The sequence below is a fragment of the Boleophthalmus pectinirostris genome, unplaced genomic scaffold (genome assembly GCF_026225935.1).
Source record: "Boleophthalmus pectinirostris isolate CB_2022bp ecotype Guang Dong unplaced genomic scaffold, ASM2622593v1 HiC_scaffold_5, whole genome shotgun sequence".
Lineage (NCBI taxonomy): Eukaryota > Metazoa > Chordata > Actinopteri > Gobiiformes > Gobiidae > Boleophthalmus > Boleophthalmus pectinirostris.
In genome coordinates, this window is record NW_026571404.1 from 34,573,156 (window position 1) to 34,597,126 (window position 23,971).

At 39.6% G+C, this 23,971-nt stretch overlaps 1 protein-coding gene across 1 annotated transcript in view; it reads right to left on the minus strand.

The window, feature by feature from the left end:
• cdh5 (cadherin 5) overlaps window positions 1-23,971 on the minus strand; it is a 222,190-nt gene that overhangs the window by 147,567 nt on the left and 50,652 nt on the right. Inside the window, exons 2-3 of the mRNA XM_020929300.2 lie at window positions 5,744-5,947; window positions 3,641-3,920 (exon numbers count right to left, since the gene is read on the minus strand). Coding sequence (XP_020784959.2) covers window positions 3,641-3,920; window positions 5,744-5,947 — 484 coding nt within the window. The remainder of the gene's footprint in view (window positions 1-3,640; window positions 3,921-5,743; window positions 5,948-23,971) is intronic.

Below are 23,971 nucleotides of genomic sequence, written 5' to 3' on the forward strand. Positions count from 1 at the left end.
CACTAGCACCCTCCACCAGAAAAGTTGCGCAATGCCCCTTTAAAGGCTCCGTATCAGATTTCTACTATAAAGAAATTGGAAAAACATCAAGCATCCTAATTATTCACCACAATGAGTTTCTAAGCGCTTTTCACAACTTTTAGAGATCAGAGCGGAGTTTTGCTGCGATTGTGAAGCTAACTTCAACTAGCATGCTAACGCGTAAATCCTGATTATTTTTGCACAAATGAATTCAAATACAAGCTGAGAGGTCAAATGAATTTTAAAAAACTATATTCTCGAACCACTCTCAAAAGCATGTGTGTTACCAGTCGGGATGTAATGATATCCAAATCTCTCAGTTCGATATTATCACGATACGCATCTCACGGTACGATATTTATTGCGATATTGATTAGAGCTTAATATAATTCTAGACTTTTTTGCTTTTAAAATACCTTGACAAGATTTTGGCGTGAATTATTTCCATGATAATTCCAAGGATTCAAGTAAAAACATATTTCTTCATGTTGTCTGCACTGAAATGAATCATGGGATATGTAGTTTCTGATGTTCATAAGCTGTTGCTGCTATTAAACCATGTATGTAAGCAAAGGAACTTGTAATTGAATATATTGTGACAGCCCACGGTATTATTATGAGACTTTTGACGATACGATATCGCGATATTCCAGTTATGGTTACATCCCTAGTTACCAGACGTACAGTAGACTTATGGAACAGCTTAGATGACCATATCAAAGCTTGGACTAATTTGGTGCACTTCAAAAAACAATATAAAATTCTAATTCAATTCTAACAGAAATACCTAGAAAACTAACATACTTTTCTTTAACATTGCCTTTTATTTTGATAGGACCATAAACGATGAATTTTGTGAAGTCTTTATCATTATTGTTAGTTTGTACGACTGTAAACGAAAACAAAACTGGCATCTTTGAAAAATGAAGATAAGAATTTAAAAAAAAAAAAAGTGATTGTATTTCTGTTAGAGGGGTTAATATATGGAACACTGTACGGGACAATAAAAAAAAAAAAAAGTCTAACACTGTAGAAGCCTTTAAAAAAAAAAGAGTATAAAGTGTTATGTTTTGAAAGATATCGAGCTCTGGAATGAACAAATTATGCATGAAATTTAGTTTGATTTAATTTATATTTTGTGTTTTATCTATGCAGTAAGTCATAAGTGAAATTGTAAATGCAAATTTGCTGTTCTTATGACGCTTTTCTTTCTTGGAATTCTGTCATTGTTTAACTTTTTACTTCTGCCTCAACACTTTGGGTGATGATCCATGGGGTTGTGGTCTATGTTTTGTTTTGTTTTGTTTTGTAGTGCTGCAAAATGACTACTACTACTACTATTGGATGGTAAATTTCTTCATAATTAGATGCAAACGGCGCACGCATATTTTGACTTCAAGAGCTGCTTATGCAATATATTCATACAGGGGCAAGACAAATTTCGCTTAAATATACATGGGGAAAAATCGTTTACAGGGTCTTTGAAATGATCACTTGCCATGAAGCACTTAAGGCTTAACGATAATATGAGCTATATATATTTTTTCGACTGTTCAAACACGTTGCCTATAGACATATTTATGCAGTGACAGAACAGCTATTTTGTGCTGTTCTATCACTACATTTCAAACTTGCCTTCACACGTTTTTAATTGGTGTCTATAAAATATTAAGTTGAAAAACACACACAAGAAGAAACGGATACTAAAACAAGTATCGAAACTAGATTCTCATTTGAGCAGGTATCGATACTAAAAAAAGTCACATTCACAGGACAGAAATGGACCTTACTATGATTTCATGTTGAAAATCACACATTATTTACAAGATATAGAAAGTTATATTTTGAAAAGTAAAGGATTCTACCACTTACAGCTGCAAATGCAAATGACCAAGCCCCAGATTTACGGTATTGTCATTAAACCAAACATTTTCAAAAGACAAAAAGTTGAAAATACACTTAGCCTAGTTTACAAGTTTTAATGAACCTGTAAGAACTATCATTAATCCAAGCAACTATTTTGTGGAATATACCTTTAAGTACTCGGTTAATGTGGTGCGTTGTAATGACAGAAAAACAGAAAAGATGCATGTTCCGTTTGCATGAAAAAAAAACAAAAAAAAAACATGGCTCCTTACATGTAAAAAGGGGAAAAAAACTACACAACGGACTGAGAAACAGTGCAGATGTTTACAGAATCAACAATAAAGCTCTTATTTATCTAAGGTAAAAGAAGTTATACATGATGATGTTGATGAATGAATGTTAGGAGACTTTTGGAGAGGAGATCTGAGTCTTCTGCATTTAAAAGACACATGATGCAAATTATCAGCTGTGTTTGGATTGTCTCAAATTAGGATGGACGATTTTCAGGCTCTGTGGTCTGGTTCTAGTCTTTGTCAAGACTAAACATGGGGAGTCAGCATTTCAGTTTTCTGCAGCTAAAACCTGGAACAATCTTCCTGAACATGTGAGACAGACTCTACTTTGACTTTGTTCCAGGCTCAAAACAGTTCTGTTTGGCTGTGCATATGACTGAAAGGTTTTCATTCTGCTCTTGTCTCTCTCATTTAATGTCTCTCTCTCCTCTCTTTTTTAATTTTATAATGATTATTTATGTTTTGATTTGTTTGTGTTGTGATTTTCTGGGTCTTTCCCAGGGCCTCCTCCTGTTGGGACATGCCCGGAACACCTCCTGAGGGAGGTGCCCAGGAGGCATCCAGAACAGATACCCGAGCCACCTCAGCTGCTTCCGTCGACATAGAGGAGCAATGGCTCTACTCCGAGCTCCTCACCTTATCTCTAAGGGAGCGCCCAGCCACCCTGCGGAGGAAACTCATTTCAGGCTTTATCAAAGCTCATGACCATTGATTGGAGAAGGAACACAGAACGTGACCCAGGACACACTGGAGAGACTATGTCTCTGGGCTGGCCTGGGAACACCTTGGGGTCTCCCTGGAACTGGAAGAAGTGTCCAGGGTGAAAGAACTTCCTTAAATTCCTGCTACGCGACCCAGCCCCGAAAAAGTGGAAGAAAATGGATGGATGGATTGTGATTTTAATATATTTCTTATTCTATAAAGCAAAATACTTGCCTTTCCTAAATCATATGTTGTTTGCATTAAGAAAAAAATAATAATTAAATTAAAGGTGCACTGTGTAACTTTTTGGTTGAGGGTCCTTCAACTTCTTGTTTCTGAGGATATGTTATTGCTCTGTTTAGAATACTCCACAATATGGCATTAAACAGCTCTACTTTACATTTATTCAATTACAGGTGGTTTTATAGCTCAAAAAAAAAAAAAATATAGAAAAATGGACATTCTGATTGTAAGAAGGATCACCCTTCCACAGATCTGACCTGTAACTTGGTCTGGTTTGGTCTTCATGAAGATAGAAAGGTTTAATACCAAACTGAAACATTCCAGACAAAGCAATAACATCTCCATGGAGAAAAGCATTTGACGGATCCTCCAGCAGAAAAGTTACACAATGCACTTTGAATCCATTTTACTTGTCAAGTCAAATCTACTCAAATCAAGTTACATCTTCTTAATATGCTTAACTGGAACTTCAGATGTGACTTTTTTTGCAGTGAGGGTCTTATTTTGACTCTTACCGATGGTCGCCCTCTCCGCCACGGACACGTTGAGACCTTTGGGGAAGACCGGGATGTTGTCGTTGATGTCATTCACGACCACATCGAAGCTCCCAGAACCTTCCACCAGCTTGTTATTCCCGTCGTACATGGTGGCACTGAGCCGGTACACGCTCTTCTCCTCCCTGTCCAAAGACCTGGTCACAAACAGGTCTCCGTTGTTGTCCACCGTGAAGATCGTGTTCGCGCCTTCTCCTTCTATCTTGAACTTTTTCACTTCTAGCTTCACGGTGGATTTCAGCTGCAACAAGAAACAGAAAAAACAGTTGTAAAATGTGGATAAAGTAGCAAAAAAAACCCATAACACCAGGATCACGTAGAGCAAAGACCAAGCAGTTACAAAGGGAGGGGTGACAATTTTTCAATGTAAAGTCAAACGGAGCCGGAGTCGATGGAGCCGGAAGCGCCCCCATGCTCACTTCCTATTTGGAACAAGGCAGCTAGAGGGTTAGCGATGTCCATTTATATATACAGTATGCGTGGGAGGCAGTTTTGGGGCTAAATTGTTGAGATATTCTTCAAAGAGCTGATTTGCACAAGCTAAACCCCGGGGTGTGAACCATCAAAGTGAATGGAAGTGACACTGATAACGTTTAAACTCAACATGTTTCAGTGGGAGACCGGAGAATCTTCAACTATTTAGATACTGTTTACATGACAAACCATCAAAAAAATGGATTCTTATGAGCTTTAAGCCACGTTAGAAAGTTGTTACTTTATCGAAAACAGACCTGGAGTTGTGTTTTGATTTATTCACACAATCGAGGTTACATTTACACTGTACCACCGTATCGGAAACGCTTTGTGTCTGTGTCTGCAATCGAAGCCTGCCGTAACGTAACAGCGTCACATCACAACGTCACAACGTCACAACGTCACAACGTCACAACGCCATGTGAGAGGTAAAAACAAGGAAGTGGAGCACCGGGTCTGAAGCTGCAGCAGGAGATTTTGAGCCGAGGAAGTGTCGCAAGTGTGAAAGTAGTAAGTAGTTCTAGCTATGCTGTTTCAAAGTCCTGTTTTAGTCCTGTTTTTAGTCCTGGTTTAGTCCTGGTTTCGACCTGGTTCAGTCCTGGTTTAGTTCCGGTTTAGTCCTGTTTTTAGTCCTGGTTTAGTCCTGTTTTTAGTCCCGGTGTAGTCCTGGTTTAGACCTGGTTCAGTCCTGGTTTAGTTCTGGTTTAGTCCTGTTTTAGTCCTATTTAGTCCTAGTTCAGTCCTGATTCAGTCCTGGTTCAGTCCTTCTGGTTCAGTCCTGGTTTCATTTCTGGTTTAGTTCTGGTTTTGTCCCGGTTTAGTCCTCCTGGTTCAGTCCTGTTTTAGTCCTGGTTCAGTCCTGGTTTTGTCCTGGTTCAGTCCTGTTTTAGTCAGTCCTGGTTTCTGGTTTAGACCTGGTTTCAGTCCTGTTTTAGTCCTGTTTTACTCCTGGTTTAGTCCTGTTTTAGTCCTGTTTTAGTCCTGTTTTAGTCCTGGTTCAGCCCGGGTTTAGTCCTGGTTTAGTCCTGGTTCATTCCAGGTTCAGTCCGTATGCGGCGCAAAAGTCCGTCATCTCAATCAGTGTTTCTGCTCATTGAATAATGCCTGTGATGTGGGATTTTTGACAGTAGTAATCACGCTGAGCACTCGCAGGTACCTGACCTGGTGCAGGACTTTGGTATGATATAAGTTTCTGTGATGTTTGCAAATGTTCATGTGCACTAAAACTTTGAAAAGAATTGCGGATGAAATTGAAATTGCAATATCTGCCAGAAAAATCCCAATTCAATTCAATTTTTTTCTTAAAATCGTTCAGCCCTTAATTCCAGTGAAGCATATTGAGTTTAAAAACAATGTGCAGCACTTCCTGTATTACCACATGACATCACAAGGTGGAACAGAGTGGAACATTCTAACATAGATCAGAAAATAGCGTAATATAGTGTACATTTTTATTGTTAGAGTCTCAGTTTTCCTGTAATATATCCCCACATCGAGCAATTATTATTTTTATGACTCAGGTGACGGTTCAAACCTTAGTTGACTTCAAAAAAGACATTTCAAACTGTCGCACAAACACGTCGTACTCACTTGTCCGATCTTATACGGGATGGGGGCTGGCTTCTCCTCCTCCACGTACAGAGAGTTCCACTGCCACTCTCTCTTTTGCCGGAACAGGATCGGGTGGGACTCCTTCTTCACTATGGCCTCGTCTTTCCCCAAAGCCGCTCCGAAATCTCCCAACGTGATCCAGAGAGCCAACAAGGTCCACAGCTCCAGTCGCGCCATCATCATCTGGAAGGGAACAGAGGAGGGAGAAGGGGAGAGGAGATCACATTAGTGCAGAAATGGCGATTGTTTTCATGTTTTAGTAAATAGGTCAAATACGTTCGACAACATTACGGGTCCATATGATGTTATTTTCTGATCGATATTCTAATGTTTACTCATCACAAACAGACCTGGACTTGTGTTTTGTTCCATTCACACATGTTTAACACACAAATCCTGTATATTTAGACTCTTCTCTCAAACTGAAAACACTCTGTTCCACCTTGTGATGTCATGTGGTGATACATGAAGTGCTCCACTGTGTTTTCAAACTACGAACACCTTCACTAGAATCATCTGGATGATTTCAGCTCTGAAACTCAACTGAAGGTAAAAGACTGTTGACATCACAAGGTGGAACAGAGCATTTTGAGGTTTGGAGATTAACACTACTAATAATAAAAGGGTTACTCAGGCATGTGTGAATGAAACACAACTCCAGGTCTGTTTTTTTTAATGAAGTAACAACTTTCTAACATGGCTTAAAGCACACAATATTGCGTAATATAGGCCCGTTAATTAAAACAGGCAATAGACCTTTTTCACCCAGCACACAGCTTTTCTCTGGCAAATTATCTGTGGAAATGTCTTGTGCATTTTGCACCAGCTTCATAAATCTGCCCCATCACCAAATCTTTATCCAACAAGATCCACAAAGCATAAATATTCAAACTGTCAAGGTAAGAAAAACGAAAACATAAAGGTGTACAACTACAACGCATTAGTGAACTACTGAGAAAAACTAACGTTATGGTCATGAATAAAACATAAGTTTTACTTGTGAACTCAGACTGATTCTAGAATTAAAATTAAAAATCGATTTCATGATGTAGATATAGGCACAGATAGAGAGATTTGTGTAGTTTGAATGTTACAGATGTTCACAGGTTACACGTCTAGAATTTAAACAACACAGATCACTCCGTCTATGCTGATATCTACATGATGAAATACATTTAAAAAATAAAAAATAAATTCTAGAATCAGTCTGAGTTCACAAGTTACTTATGTTTTATTCATGATCATAATGTTCGTTTTGCTCAGGAGAAATTCACTAATGTGTCATTGGTGTTGGCCTTCATGTTTTCGTCTTTCTTACCTTGATAGTTCTTCATGGACAGAATATGTCCTTTGTCGACCTTCTTGGATGAAGATTTAGTGATGGGGCAGATTTATGAAGCTGATGGAGAACACACGAGACATTTCCACAGATATTTTACCATAAAAAAGCATTTTTTTACCCTGCATCGCAGCACTTCCTGCCATTGTGAAAAAGCACATTAGCTATAACAGTTACATTTTCACTCATTATTTAGGCAAAACTATAAGCAGACAACAAAAATAAAGACATTTTATTTTGATAGTTTTAACAAAAGTGAAAAATAAAGTTATGATCATTACTTCAACATTGTCAGCCTTGGTATGGAATTTTAAAGCTAAATACCGGTATCGGCAAATATCGATTACTGGCTACAGCAGTAGACCAAATATCCATATCAGCTCAAAAAAAAAAATCTATTTTGCACTATTTATCTATTTTTACATGTATTGCTAATCCAAGAATATCTGAAAATATCTTAGAATGTTATTTAAAATGATAAAAGTTCACATTTTTATACATCGCTTTTCCACCTTCAAGACACTCAAAGCTCTTTACGCACACACACACATTCATACACCAGTGTTTTGTTTTTTTGTTTGTTTGTTGTTATAATATATTGTGGTGTGAGCTACTGTGTCCAAATAATTTCCCTTGTGGATCTATAAAGTTTGTCTAAGTCTAAGTTAAGTCTCTTGCCCAGGCACACAGCAGTAACATTCATCTGTGTGAGCCGGAATCGCACCGCCAACGTTCGGATCGGCTGAAAAACGCTGTGCCAACCGCGCTTCTGCCGTCCTGTCTAAGAATGTTGCGTAAAAGGTACACTGTGGAACTTTTTCTGGTGGGCTAAGGGGGAAGTGGGAGCGGAGATCACATTAAAGCCATTTATCAGCGGCGGACAGAGCGGAGCCGAGCGCCGCGGAGACAACCAAGGACTCAGCCTCGTATCATTCAACTCCAGCCCTCTTAAAGCTCCGCCTCCTGGGACCCCCATGAAACATTTAGCCCCTCGCATGACGGGGTGGGTGTGGGGTGGGGAGAGTGCGGTGCTCGGGATGGGAGAAGGAAGGAACGAAGCGTAGATCGTGACCTACTTTGTGACCTTATTATTTGACACCTGTCTTCTGCGATCTTTTTTACTACTTATTTTTTTTTAGAATTTATGATTACTGAGCTTGGGACGGGACGTAGTTCTCACGAGACGAGACACACCGTGAGAATGAGATCAAGACAAGATGAGATTTTGACTTAATTTGGAATAAATAATATTAATAAAGTAGTTCAAATCCATTTCACCATTTTGGATTTGTTATTTGTATTTATTTGATGTAATACTTAACGATGCGCTATGGAATTTTTTGGTTAGTGGACAGTAATCCGTGTGTCATTCGTTCATCTGTTTTTCAAAATAAAACCAAAAATAAGAAAATTAAAAAACAACTATTTTCATCATTATTTGTCTCCAAAACCAAAATGAAAAAACGGATAATGATTCATTTTGTCAGTTTTCGATTTTGTGTTTAAATAAATAATGGAAAAAACTGATAAAAAATGTTTCTGTGACTTAGACTGCGTTGCCGGACTTTTGCACCGCATACGGACTGAACCAAAACTGAACCAGGACTAAAACAGGACTAAAACAGGACTAAACCAGGTCTAAACCAGGTCTAAACCAGGACTAAAATAGGACTAAAACAGGACTAAACCAGATCCAAACCAGGATTGAACCAGGACTGAGTGTTGGGATAAGCCCGGAGATGGGCCTGCGTAGACTGTCCGATGATCAGGACTGAGACCGAGACCAAACCAGGACCAGGACCAGGACTGAGACCGGGACTGAGACTGGGACCAGACCGGGACTGAGGCTAGGACTGAGACCGGTTTAGTCCTGGTTTAGACCTGGTTTAGTTCTGGTTCAGTTCTAGTTTAGTCCTGGTTTAATCATGGTTTGGTCCTCGTTATCCATTTTTTAATTTTGGTTTTGGAAAACTATATAGAAGAAAATAGTTTTTTTTTATTTTATTATTTTTTGGTTTTATTTTGAAAAAACGAATGATACGAACGAATTGCCCATCACCTGTTGCTATGGATATGTCATTGCTCTGCCTGGAATGTTCCACAGTATGACTTTAAACAGCTCTACCTTACATTTGTTCAATTACAGTTGACTTTAGAGCTCAAAAATACCTGGAAAAACAGTTATTCTGATGCGAGCGGGGTCGCCTCCCCACAGATCTGACCTGTAACCTTGGTCTGGTTTGGTCTCCATGATGATAGAAAGGTTTAATACCACACTGTGAAACATTCCAGACAAAGTAATAACATCCCCATCCAACAGAAAAGTTACACAAAATTACAGTTTCTCAAATTGTATAACTCATCAGCTCTTAACTCTTTTATTTTATTTTTTTTTTTGTTGAAACCATAGGTAAATTCAGGTGGAAATAACTCACAAGATCATTTTTCTTGTTCTGGCAATTTCGTCTTGCGAGATCTTGTGGCACGAAGTCTTGTCCCATCTCCTTAACGCTTAAATTTATATAGATGTATATATTAAAAAAAAATGTTTAGTGTGTGTTTTTGTGTTTTTGCCTTCAAGCAGATGGTAAATGAAGTTGAGATTATTCATTTGACAATCGCAAAAAAAGAAACTTGGATATGTTGCAAATTTGGGACAACTAGACAAAGTAAACAAGCGCTTGCCAAAGGTTTCTAGGAAGGTACTGCATAGGCACTAACCGACACCGGGGGAACGCTTGTATCTTGATCCAAACGGTTTGTCGTATATTTGTGACAGTCGGCGTTAAGGGGCTAATTATTACCATTTATATTTTTTTACTCCTTGTGTGTCCTTATATTATTTTGTGATGTGTGAGCGACTGTGTCCAAGTCATTCCCCTTGTGGATCAATAAAGTTTTTCTGAGTCAAAGTCTAAACCTGACCCAAGGGTGCAGAGGTGAGGGACCGTGAGAGACGGAGGGAAGACAGGAGGAAGATGGCTGACGAAATGAGGGTAAACAAGGGCTCTGGAAGTGTTTGTTAAAAGGATACGGTGGAACTTTTCTCTTAGAGCTGATTTCGTTTACATGACCATCGAGCTGTGTTGCATTTCTGTGGGTATCATAAGGACTTGTAATCATGGGAATTGTCTTTTTAATAATATGGAAGTGTTGGTGACTGTGTAGGGTTAAAGGGGTACTGTGGAACTTTTCTGCAAGAGGCTCTGCTACCTCTTCGGTAAATGGTACTGTAGATGGTCACATTTTTATGCAGCGTTTTTCCATCTTTAAGTCACTCAAAGCGCTTTACGTTACCCGTTCACGCTACTCCTGCACCAGTGTACGCAGACACCGCCGGCGAGTTGGGTTAAGTGTCTTGCTCAAGGACACAATAACTGCATTCATCTGTGGGAGCTGGAAAAGCACCGCCAACTTGTGGGTCAGTGGATTTGGTCGCTCAACCAAAGATGTTTTTCTGTTTAGAGCGCAGAGGTGGGACCAAGTCGTCATTTTGCAGGTCTCAAGTCTTTCACCTCAAGTCCGAGTCAAGTCCCAAGTCAAATACAGGCAAGTGCAAGTCGAGTCTCGAGTCACTGGCCCATAAGTCCAAGTCAAGTCCAAGTCGTCTGCTTTGAGCTTCAAGTCATTTCAAGTCTTTAAACCAAAGTACCAACTACAGCTTACATTTTTGCAATTTATATGAATTTTAAATCTGAATTTGTTCTATTCTGACTGTAATGATTCACTCTATGATCTTGTCAAAACATTTAAAAAGGAAAAATTTGCATTTGTACAACTTCTGTTCTCTATAAATATTCATATATAAACATACTATGACTTTATAAGTACAATTTATCTTAAAAATGCTTCTCAAGTCATAGGTATCAAGTCTGAGTCAAGTCCCAAGTCATTGACCTTCAAGTCCAAGTCGAGTCCCAAGTCTTAGTCCATTTTATCAAGTCAAGTCTCAAGTCCTAAAACTAGTGACTCAAGTCTGACTTGAGTCCAAGTCACGATTTGCAAATCCTCACCTCTGCTGGAGCGGGATTCAAACAGACAACCTTCAACCCCATTTGTTGCCATGGAGATGTCGCTGTTTTGCACACGGTGTTTTGCGGTGTGACTTAAGTGTGTGAACAAATGAAAGATGCTGTTACAGGTCAGATCTGGGAAGAATTGAGTCCCTTCACAGTAAAAACACTGACTGTCTCACTGTCTTTAAATCAAAGTACCAAGTTTAGAGTTTTGCAATTTTTATGAATTTTAAAATAAATTGTTCTCATACTATGAGTTTATAAGTATTTATAGAGAATATAAGTAGCTGTAGAAATGCAAATCTTTCCTTTTTAAATGTCTTGACAAGATCTTAGAGTGAGTCATTACAGTCAGAATACAACAAATTCAGATTTAAAAGAGCTTCTCAAGTCTTCTCAAGTCACAGGCCTCAAGTCTGAGTCAAGTCCCAAGTCAAATACAGGCAAGTCCAAGTCAAGTTCAAGTCACCTGCTCTGAGCTTCAAGTCATTTCAAGTCTTTAAACCAAAGTACCAAATATAAGTAAGTCACATAAGTCACAGGCCTCAAGTCTGAGTCAAGTCCCAAGTCAATGACCTTCAAGTCCAAGTTGAGTCCCAAGTCTTAGTCCATTTTATCAAGTCAAGTGTGAAGTCCTAAAAATAGTGACTCAAGTCTGACCAGAGTCCAAGTCATGACTTACAAGTCCTCATCTCTGCTAGAGGGGGGTTCGAACAACCCCAATTTGTTGCCATGGAGATGTCGCTATTTTGCACACGGTGTTGCAGGTCAGATCTGTGGAGAGTTGAGTCTCTTCACAGTAAACACACCTGTCCTTCACTGTATTTTTATATTGTATAAAAATGTGCTAATGAAAAAATGTAAAATCGATATGTTTAATGCCATACTGTGGAACATGTCAGTAGAATAACATCTCCTTAGAGACAAGCAGATAGCAGACCCTTCATGCAAAAAGTTTCCTATTGCTCCTTTAACAAGAAATAAAAACTAACCAGATAATAAAAGATTCTTAAACTACTATTTCAACTTCATCTTTTTGTTTATAGGCGCCATTTTGAGAACTTAATGATTCAAAAGATAATGTTCATTACTGCTATGGCAACAGTGCTCATTTTTCATCACTCTGAAAACCCATGGATAGAAAATAGATACGAGTATTGATACTAAACTCCACAGGGATAAAAGCAGGAGGCAGTCATCCAATCAGAAAAGTGACACAGTGCATCTTTAAACCTCAGCGCAGACATTTACAGGCATATTTTAACACGTTTTAGATGGAGAAAATAAAACCAGGATCACCTCATAAACAACAACAAGAGCATCTGGTGCATAATTCCGTCTCATTATCACTGCATTTGAATATTACCCTTAAACCTGATCTTAATTAACAACAATAAATCACACAGGATTAATTAGAGTTCATTTTGGAGCACATTCTCTGCCACGTCGTCCACAAGTAACCTGGGAGACATGCACATTCTCAAAATAGCAGGAAAATGGGCAATTCTGGACACAGTAAATCATTTTCAAAAACACGTATTAAGCAAAATGGACTTTTTCAGCTCTGTCTGAAGCTCTGATACTCAAGTTAGACTTTAATCGGAGCTTTATTTTAACACAATCTGACCAGAAAGTGCTGACTTGGTTGGAATAACAGCAGGGCGTTGCTATGGCGATGTGTGAAAGCGCCCATGTTTTTCTGCGTTAGCACGTCAGGGCTTCCAACGTGTGTTGACTTTGTGTGTGTAGTGACGGGTACAACCCAAAGTCACGATAACACAGAGACATCCTGTGGGAGTGGCTGTTGGACGAGTGCGCAGCGTGACCCGTCAGGACGCTTGATGCCGCTTGTGGCCTTAATTTTTCTTGAGTTTTCTTGGGTTTGATCATCTCAAATATTTTTTTGTAAGTTGAATGTTCAGAACAACCCCAGCATGATGTCACTGCAAAAGTCCTGCCCCCTCATCAAATACATACCTGGAGTTGTATTTTGTTTCATTTACGCTTATTTTTCTTCATCTGTTCATTAATGGAGCACTTCCTGTATTACCACATGACATCACAAGGTGGAACTGAGTGTTGAGAGAAGAACTCTAAATATGCAGGTTTTGTGTGTTTAACATTTGTGAATGAAACAAAACACAACTCCAGGTCTGTTTTTGATGAGGAAAGAACATAACATTATGAGCCAATCCGCTCAATTTCATTTCTCTCCAGCGACTAGGTCAGGAATCGGAATACACTAGACGGTTTGCATGAACCCCGGAAGTCGTAGACCGTGTACCGGCCAATCAGTGAAGAGCTGACTGGCCTCATGACATCAAACTCAAGTGTCTGTCTGTGTCCCTTTTGTGGTACAGCACAACAGTAAACAAAGTGGTTGAGATGGATGTAGACGAAGACAAACATTCTGTGTTGGCAACGATTCTCGAGATCGAGGATTTAAAGACTGTGTGAGACAGTATTTTGACCCCAATAGTATATTGACCCCGGGGTCAACATATCGCTATAGTAAAGTGACCCCCCCATAGGATTTTGACTCCCCTTACTTTTTTCTTTACTTATCTGATCATTATTTCTCATGTAATTTACTTTTATTATATATTGCTACATATTGACTTTCTTCTAAGGTATTTTAAGGAATGTTTTGATGATGATAATGACTTGATATTTTGTGTAAATGTAATGTATTGTTAAAATTGCAAATATACATAGCAATCTTGTCACTTTTTATATTGTATTTTACATTGTTATGTTTTTTAGTTTGCTCTGTTCAGATAATCCTTAATCATAATGTCAATTTAGGCAACAGTTTGTAACGATAACGACCTTGTCATGTTGTGTTATTAACCATGCCACTTTGATCATACTCAACTGATCAGCCCGTCTATTTGAACAAGATTCCAAATCATTACACATCACTTTGATGACCTAACTGTTTTATAACTACTTATCTCATTTTCAGTAAAATATGTGTTTAAACAACTAAGTAATTTTTAACATTCAAACTGTTATAATCAACATTAAAAAATGCATCTGAGTTTTTCAAAAAACACTTTTAAATATGTCAATATGTTTTAATTTTAGTGTTAATATTCAAAGTTTTTCTATAGAATTCAAGTTCTTTATTAATAAAATATAGATTTTCATAGGGAGGTCAATATACCATAACAGGATTCTGACCCCGGTGTCAAAATACTATGTGGTATGTTGACCCCGGGATCACCTCACCTCAGGGTCAAAATCCTATACCACACTGGAGCAAAGAGAATGTTTGTTGAATTTTATCAAGGGGAAAGACGTTAATGTTCTTCTTCCTACAGGATTTGGCGCATTACATACGTCACAAACAAATAGTAGCGACTGGTTAAATAAAAAAGTACACGCCTACAATCAAGTGAATGAATCCTAATGCTGCGAGGTCAGACAGTTTCCACAAAGTGAAACCGACTGATGAATCAGACTACAACATTATAACATAGATCAGAAAATAGTATAAATGGGCCTTTATTAGAATTAGAAAAAGTGAAATACTAATCCCCAAAGGAACAATACTTTAAAAGGGAATTAAAGCCACAAGAATGCATAATGTTTTCTTTAAATTGAAGTCAAAGTGGTAATCTCCTTTTGTCCAGTGTTTTGCCAAAATCCTGATAATAATAGAATAGAAAAAGGTAGCTTTTATTTAATCTGGATTAGGCTACGCAAGACGCCATACGCACTAATCCAGCGCTATCTCCTGAAGTGATGTCAATAAATTGAATTTCGCAAAAGCCCACCTCCCATACCTCATATTGCTTCATTCAAAAACGAATTTCTTTTGTTTGGGCTTCGGGCCATTTGACAAGTAGTTCCTGGTGCGTATAGAAAGATCCTGATTGGTGGAGGTAATATTATTCATATGTCAGACTGCAGCTCCCCATATTTAAGTGCATCTATTGAAGGGAGAAATAGGAAACACATGTCGTCATCTGGAAGTGGTTATTTCTGACCTGAGAGCGGTGAATTCCGACATTACCCATAATGCACTGCAGCGTCTTATCAAAGGTGTCACGTAATTGGAAATATGTTCTGCGTATGAATGTCAAGTGAATGTCAGGTGGGGCAATATGGCCGCTATAAATGAGATGTGAAATGGAGACTGATATTAGAATGTGATATGTGTCGGCGCGGGCCACTCACTTGAGCCAAATGTGATTTCTGTCCCTGAACCGCCTCCCGTCTGGATAAAATCTCACACATATTCAGACACATGTTCTTGAGCCCGTAGAGACGCCACAGTCGTAACGTAAAGGCGGATGTGCTGTCTCGCTGTACAGGCATGTCAACGTGTGCGCCCGATTTCATTATTTTGGTCGAATATAAAAAACAAAACACGCGCGTCTTGATGGTTATTGCTTTGAGCTGTTGCTTTGCCTGGAATGCCCCACAAATCCAGACTGATATCTCTCTGTGGGCTATTTTTTACACAGAGTCACCTCGCCCTCTGTCGCACTTGGAGGAGGAGAGCATGATCACATTAGTTTTTTATCAGTGGCATGTGAAATGAAGGAGAGTCATTGGTCGCCCATATACTTAAATAAAATGACATTTCTCTCACCTCAGATGAATAAAGGTTATTGCTTCGCTCATTGATTCGTCAGAAATCTGCAATGTTTTTCAGTCCTTTGTGATTTTTTTTTTTCTGCAGAATGTTTTGATACAAACACTTGTCAATCCCGCACATCTGAACTCGGGGAGATGAACCTATTGAGAAGTGTGATTTGCCATATGGCTTTATAACATATTACATTATATAATTAGTGTTGTCAAATTGAGTTTGATCATCTTAAATCATTTTTTGTCAGTGAAATGTTCAGAACAGCCCCAGCATGATGTCACTGCAAAAGTACTGTCCCCTCATCAAATACATACCTGGAGTTGTATTTTGCTTCATTTACACTTGTTTCATTAATCTGTTCATTAATGGAGCACTTCCTGTATTACCACATGGGCCCGGTCAAGCAGAAGTATACAGCAAGGCCAAAAATTCAAGTTAAAAATTAAATTAAATTTTTTAAATTTAAAATAAAAAATTCAAGTTCAAGTCTGATATAAAAATGTATTCAACAGATACATATGTACTCGAGTTTATGAAACTTTATCTTTTTTCTGTACCATTTTTGGTTCTAACGTTACATAAGTTTTAAACAGACCATGTATGAAACATGGAACAAAAATTATTTCCCAAATTTCAAAGACCTGCAAATCATGTAAATATTTTCATCTTGTGTTATTCCATCTTTGAACTGTTGATGAAGGTACATGATTTTTTTTTTTTTTATGTATTTAAAATGATAAAAATTTGCTTGGAAGGACTGACACATTTTATAGAAACTAGTTTCCTTTCATTTTGAAGTAATATTAAAGTATTTGGAAGAAAAAAGCGACAAATGATGTAAAATCCTGCACCTTCTACTTGTTTGCACAATTTTCCCTCCGTTACTTTTCCCTCCGTTACCATGAACTTTCTTAATAAAAAATCTCATTACTCAAAAAGTAAGAGGTTTTTCAACCTAATCTTGTACCATATGGTAGAAAACTATATGAAGCAAATATTCAAACCAGTTTGTTAAGGATATGTAAGTGAGAACCAAGAGTTATCACTGTTTGGATTTATTGCCCAAAAAGTGCTGCATATTTCATTCCCTCCGTTACCGACATGAGTTTTTAAATTTTTTGTCAACAATTTGAAAGAATATCACAGGTTTAACTTGACCCTGTTGGAGTGTAACTCTTTCCTACATTCTGATACTTTACTTATTTCAATAGTCCCTCTAGTTTCTGAATAAGAGACATTTGAATGTCAAAAATCTGCCCCTGTTTCCCTCCGTTACCACTTGACCAGACCCACATGACATCACAAGGTGGAACTAGAAAAACTCACCCTAAATACACAGGTTTTGTGTGTTAAACGTTTGTGAATGAAACAAAACACAACTCCAGGTCTGTTTTTGATGAGGAAGAACTTTATGAGCCAATCCGCTCAATTTCATTTCTCTCCAGCGACTAGGTCAGGAATCGGAATACACTAGACGGTTTGCAAAAACCCAGGAAGTCGTAGCCCATCGGCCAATCAGCGAAGAGCTGTGAAGCCATGACGTCAGACTCAAGCGTCTGTCTGGGTCCTTTTTGTGGAACAGCACAACAGTAAACAAAGCGTCGAGATGGATGTAGACGAAGACAGACTTTCTGTGTTGGCAACGATTCCAGAGATCGAGGATTTAAAGCCGGAACAAAGAGAATGTTTGGTGAATTTTATCAAGGGGAAAGACGTTATTGCCCTTCTTCTTGCAGGATTTGATGCATTACATACGTCACGACCAAATAGCAGCGATTGGTTAAATTTAAAAAGTACCGTATTTTTCAGAATATATACTCTGTTTCACTTGGAGGAGAAGAACATGATCACATTAGTTTTTTATCAGTGGCGTGTGAAATGAAGAAAAGTCATCAGTCACCTCAGATGAATAAAGGTTATTGCTTCGCTCATTGATTCGTCAGAAATCTGCAATGTTTTTCAGTCCTTTGTGATATTTTTTTTTGCAGAATGTTTTGATTCAGACAATTGTCAATCACGCCCATCTGAACTCGGGGAGATGAACCTTTTGAGAAGTGTGTATTCCGGGGGCCAGGCAACCAAATGATTTGCCATATGGCTTTATAACGTATTACATTATATAATTAGTGTTTCTGTCACCTCTACATAGATCTGTTTGGGCGGTTGGGCTTGTCTCCATGGAGATACTTAAGCTTAAAGGCCCTGTATCTAATTTTATCCCATGTATTTGAGCCTAATTATGCTGTGTTCTTTTATCCATCCGTCTCCCACTCGGATATCGGATATGAAATCACGTTCACGCTTCAACCATTTTATTATGTTTCATGTGTCCGACACGGAGAAAAACGTGGACACCAACTGGAAAGCCGCTGTTGCTTCAGCATTGGCCGAGTACCAAAATAAGTAACTGCTTCAAATACACGACCTTGAGGAAGAATGCAGTATAAATAGTATAATTCAGTATATTAGTGAAGTGAAAGTGTGAAGTGAAAGTGCTGGTGTCGTAGATCATTTTGGCATGCCAGTCTTTTAGTTTTTGCGTAAACTCAAATAATTACACCTGTATACCACAATATTTTTTGTGCAGTACAGGTACAAACGTCTTTCTGTTGATATAACCTTGCAATGGAAGACACAGTAAAAAGAAAAATATCTTTTTTTTTTTAAGACACTAAAACTAAACATTTTGAAGGGTTTTCAACAACAAAGTAAAAATATACTGACAAAGTTATGCCAGTAAAAGAAAAAAGTGATTTTGAATGGAAGTCAACAGGACAAAAATGTACATAAGGACCACAGGTGTGATCTCAAAAGAACAGAAATTAAAAATACATCACAAAATACACAAACTGCCCAATTTTGGTGATATTTGCTGCAATAACACCAAAGTTATGCAAAAAAGAAAAGTTGAGACGTACAAAACTGGGTTAAGACAGTAAAAATCTGGCACAGCACCTTCAATAAAGCTGCTTCATAGTGATTCTTTCAGGTTTTTTTTTTTTTTTTTGGCTGACGCTGAAGCTTTGTTGGACTGGACAATGGCAGAGTGAAATGGGGGAGAGAGACGGTAGAGACATTCAGCCCAAATCCACGAGCAATACACCAAACCCTTACACCTCCGGCAATCCCTGTCCTATTCTCTATAATATTTTGTCCACACTTCAGCGTAATCATGCTCAGACATATTTTCAAAATCTATAACTCGCAGAACGTACCCTCAAACTTTACCAGAGGCCCACACGGTATAATTTTTTGCAATTTAGTTCATCTCTGGAGTTTTCTGAATTGGCTTCGACCCAGAGTCTGCCGCCGTCTCTCCAGTCTGAGCGAGACAGGCTGAGAGCCGAGTGGACTATAATTTTAATCAGGCCCATGTACTTTTCACACTAATGAGCACAAGGAGACCAAAAGTGCCTCTTAGATTTGAGTTGTGATTTTTACACTCACAATCTCTGACACTTCACCATTCAGTGCAGGCAAACTTACATTTTCTTCATACGTCAACACGGCTTCACCTGTGACAAGCCATACAAAGTCAATAATGTGTGGAATTTTAGACCGAAAAGAGAAGCCAAGATGTAAAAGTTCCACTCCAAAGTTGACACAAACTGCCAGTGTTTTCAAAGGGCTCGTATGATGATATGCTTTTTATGTTCTAATGGACTTTCCTCATCTCACATGTTAAACAACCAAACCCTGCATATTTCTCAAATGGAAAACACTGTTCCAAACAAGACCCAAATAAGACTGAGACCAAGCCCCATCAAGACCGAGACAAGACCGAGACAAGACCGAGACCAAGCCCCATCAAGACCGAGACCAAGCTCCATCAAGACCGAGACAAGACCGAGACAAGACCGAGACAAGACCGAGACCAAGCTCCATCAAGACCGAGTCCAAGCTCCATCAAGACCGAGACCAAGCTCATCAAGACCGAGACAAGACCGAGACAAGACCGAGACCAAGCCCCATCAAGACCGAGTCCAAGCTCCATCAAGACCGAGACCAAGCTCCATCAAGACTGAGACAAGACCGAGACAAGACCGAGACCAAGCTCCATCAAGACCGAGACAAGACCGAGACAAGACCGAGACAAGACCGAGACAAGACCGAGACAAGACCGAGACAAGACCGAGACAAGACCGAGACCAAGCTCCATCAAGACCGAGACAAGACCGAGACAAGACCGAGACAAGACCGAGACAAGACCGAGACAAGACCGAGACCAAGCTCCATCAAGACCGAGACAAGACCGAGACAAGACCGAGACAAGACCGAGACAAGACCGAGACCAAGCCCCATCAAGACCGAGACAAGACCGAGACAAGACCGAGACAAGACAAGACCGAGACAAGACCGAGACAAGACCGAGTCCAAGCTCCATCAAGACCGAGACAAGACCGAGACAAGACCAAGACCGAGACAAGACCGAGACCAAGCTCCATCAAGACCGAGACAAGACCGAGACAAGACCGAGACAAGACCGAGTCCAAGCTCCATCAAGACCGAGACAAGACCGAGTCCAAGCTCCATCAAGACCGAGACAAGACCGAGACAAGACCGAGACAAGACCGAGACCAAGCTCCATCAAGACCGAGACAAGACCGAGACAAGACCGAGTCCAAGCTCCATCAAGACCGAGAGACAAGACCGAGTCCAAGCTCCATCAAGACCGAGACAAGACCGAGACAAGACCGAGACAAGACCGAGACAAGACCGAGACCAAGCTCCATCAAGACCGAGACAAGACCGAGACAAGACCGAGTCCAAGCTCCATCAAGACCGAGACAAGACCGAGTCCAAGCTCCATCAAGACCGAGACAAGACCGAGACAAGACCGAGACAAGACCGAGACAAGACCGAGACCAAGCTCCATCAAGACCGAGACAAGACCGAGACAAGACCGAGTCCAAGCTCCATCAAGACCGAGACAAGACCGAGACAAGACCGAGACAAGACCGAGACAAGACCGAGACCAAGCTCCATCAAGACCGAGACAAGACCGAGACCAAGCCCCATCAAGACTGAGACCAACACTGTAAAAAGTGGTTTGGAGGCCGGTCTCGAGTACTACAACACTACATATTAGCATTATCATTCAGGCTCAAAATGAGGGTTTTCACACCAGTGGCCCTGACCTGACCGTCACTATTGTTCTGTTTGTTTTAGATTTGAGGATGGAGTTGTAAATAGGAGACAGCAGATGTCTGTGCCCTCCATTTCTGTTCAAGGAAGGGTTGTCGTTCCGAACAAAAATAGCCTCTTTAACTGAAGAAGCCGCTTGGACGAGCTGTGAAACGTTTTCAACCTAAATAAACGTTTGTCTAGTTGACAAATTGAATTTTTCTTTTGCCGTCTGCTGGGACAGAGGACACAAGGCTCAAAACTGGGACTGTCCCGGGCAAGAGTTTGGTCACCCTAAATATGGGTCCTTTAAATAACACATACATTATATTTAGGCGAACTGTTGCTGTTTGACAAAATTAATCTAGAAAACGTAATGCTGAACTAAATCTATATAGCATTTACTGGTATCTAAACATAATTCTTTGCTATGCATTAGTATGTTGCTTCTTGCCAACAAAACATTTGCATATCCTGTGATGCCAAAGATAAAATAGGACCTATGTGCTCATTAAAGCGTGTGTTTGCATTTTTAGCTAGCCGCGGTGCTAGCAGACAAACACCCTTGCCATCAGAAACACAAACTCCTCGGCTAATTGCTTGTCGCTAATGGCTAAAGTTGCTCAAAGTGACAGAGGCTAACATGAGATAAGGTCAGTTATCTCTAAAGTAAGGATGGGAGACCAAACTATCTCCACTTCTATAAATAGGGCTAAGTCTCGCCGTTTCCTTTCCTGTTGTGAAACCGTGCTCTCCCTTCATCCATCTCCTCCTTTGCATCCCACTTTTATTAACTTCACTCCAACGCAAAGAAGGAAAAAGTTTATGAATACATTGAACTCCAAATCACCTTATGTGCCTGTTTTCACTGAAACAAAAAGTAGTTGAGGCAGCAGTAGCTCAGTTGGGGTCCGCTGCCTATTCCGACATCGCTCCATTACGAAATACCTCAATTTAGACGTGCCGGTATCATGACATGTCTCTTTTTAGATGTGCCGGTATCATGACATGTCTCTTTTTAGACGTGCCGGTATCACGACATGTCTCTTTTTAGATGTGCCGGTATCACGACATGTGTCTATTTAGACGTGCCAATATTACGACATGCCTCTATTTAGATGTGCTGGTATTACGGCATGTCTCTTTTTAGATGTACCAGTATTATGACATGTCTCTATTTTGACGTGCCGGTATCACGACATGTCTCTTTTTAGACGTGCCGGTATCACGACATGTCTCTTTTTAGACGTGCCGGTATCACGACATGTCTCTTTTTAGATGTGCCGGTATCACGACATGTGTCTATTTAGACATGCCAATATTACGACATGCCTCTATTTAGATGTGCTGGTATTACGGCATGTCTCTTTTTAGATGTACCAGTATTATGACATGTCTCTATTTTGACGTGCCGGTATCACGACATGTCTCTTTTTAGACATGCCGGTATCACGACATGTCTCTTTTTAGACATGCCGGTATCACGACATGTCTCTTTTTAGACGTGCTGATATCACGACATGTGTCTATTTAGACGTGCCAATATTACGACATGCCTCTATTTAGATGTGCTAATATTACGACATGCCTCTATTTAGACATGCTGGTATTACGGCATGTCTCTTTTTAGATGTACCAGTATTATGACATGTCTCTATTTTGACGTGCCGGTATCACGACATGCCTCTATTGAGACGTGCCGGTATCACGACATGCCTCTATTGAGACGTGCCGGTATTACAACATGTCTCTATTTAAACGTGCTAGGTTTCTGATACTTTTTAGTATCGCTATTCTGACACGTCAGATATGGTGTTCTCTGCAGATCGCCTACATGACGAAGTGAATGAAGCACAAAGGGTCCATGCAGCCTCCGTTTTAGATGAGATATTTTCCCGAAGGCCGACCTATGCTCTTTTTCAAATGGCAATGACATATCCTATGTGGCAGAAATAATCTCTGATCAAGGCCCAAGCATCTTATGATAAATGTGTGTGCAAAGCCACTACTCCGACAATGAAAAAAAAAATGCTGAAGTAGTAGGAAGCTTGAAAAATAATGTTTATGCCGCTACTGTGACAATTAGACGTCAGTGTCTAAATTGTGGCATGTTAACAGCTTAGTTCGTTGACAGTTCAATTCCCCCTTTCGCCAGTGCATATCGTCATTGGGCAAGACACTCATCTCGGCTCCTTTTACATGTATTTTTGATCCAAGAATGTCTGAAAATTGAATGTTTCTTAAGGATAAATTATGTATGTTTTGAGTTGTCTACCACCTGCTTGTTTCCATGGAGATGTTATTGCTTTAAATGTTCCCCGGGGTTGCATTAAACACATCTATAATACGTAATTACGGGTGTTTCTTTTGCTAAAAAGTACCACGGGAACACGCATTCTTAATTTGAGCGGGGTCACCTTTCCACAGATCTGACGTGTAACCTGATAGCGTGATCTGCATGTATCCAGAGAGAAAGATACTAATTAAAGCCATACTGTGGAACAATCCAGGCAAAACAGTGGCATATACCATCAGCCAGAAAAGTGTCGTAACAAGAGGAGGGTAGTACTCGATTACATTTATTTTGAGAAATTGTACTTTTCAGAGTACTTTTCTAGCAGAATACTTTTACTGTAACTTGAGTGATACTTTTATTGCAGTAGCAGTACTGTAGAAGTGACAGTAGTTTTATGTGACGATATGAAATGATTTGAACATTTGTGTTTCTTGCAACTCCTTCAGATATGTTTTTGTGTCTTTCCTTTGAAAATACCAAATTATAAAACAGATGCTACTCTCACTTGACTCATTTTATTCTGAAGTAACTCTTACTTGAGTACAATTTCTGGCTGCTGTACCACTTCTGCCAGGATCACATATTTGAATCAACATGTACTAACAAACCTTTAGTCAGACTTCTCGTATTTATTTCTCTTTTACAAGAAAAAAAAGACTTTAAATCCAAGGGTCTCTTCTCTGCTTACACCCTCGGAATGCTTTGGATCACGTTCAGCACAAAGATGACGAAAACGTGTTGGAAGGAGCCTCCCCAGCCTCAAACCCAGGGGTGTGGTCACGTGTCAGGGTCAGATCTCGGACTGGGCGTTTACGAACTGCTCTTAATTAAA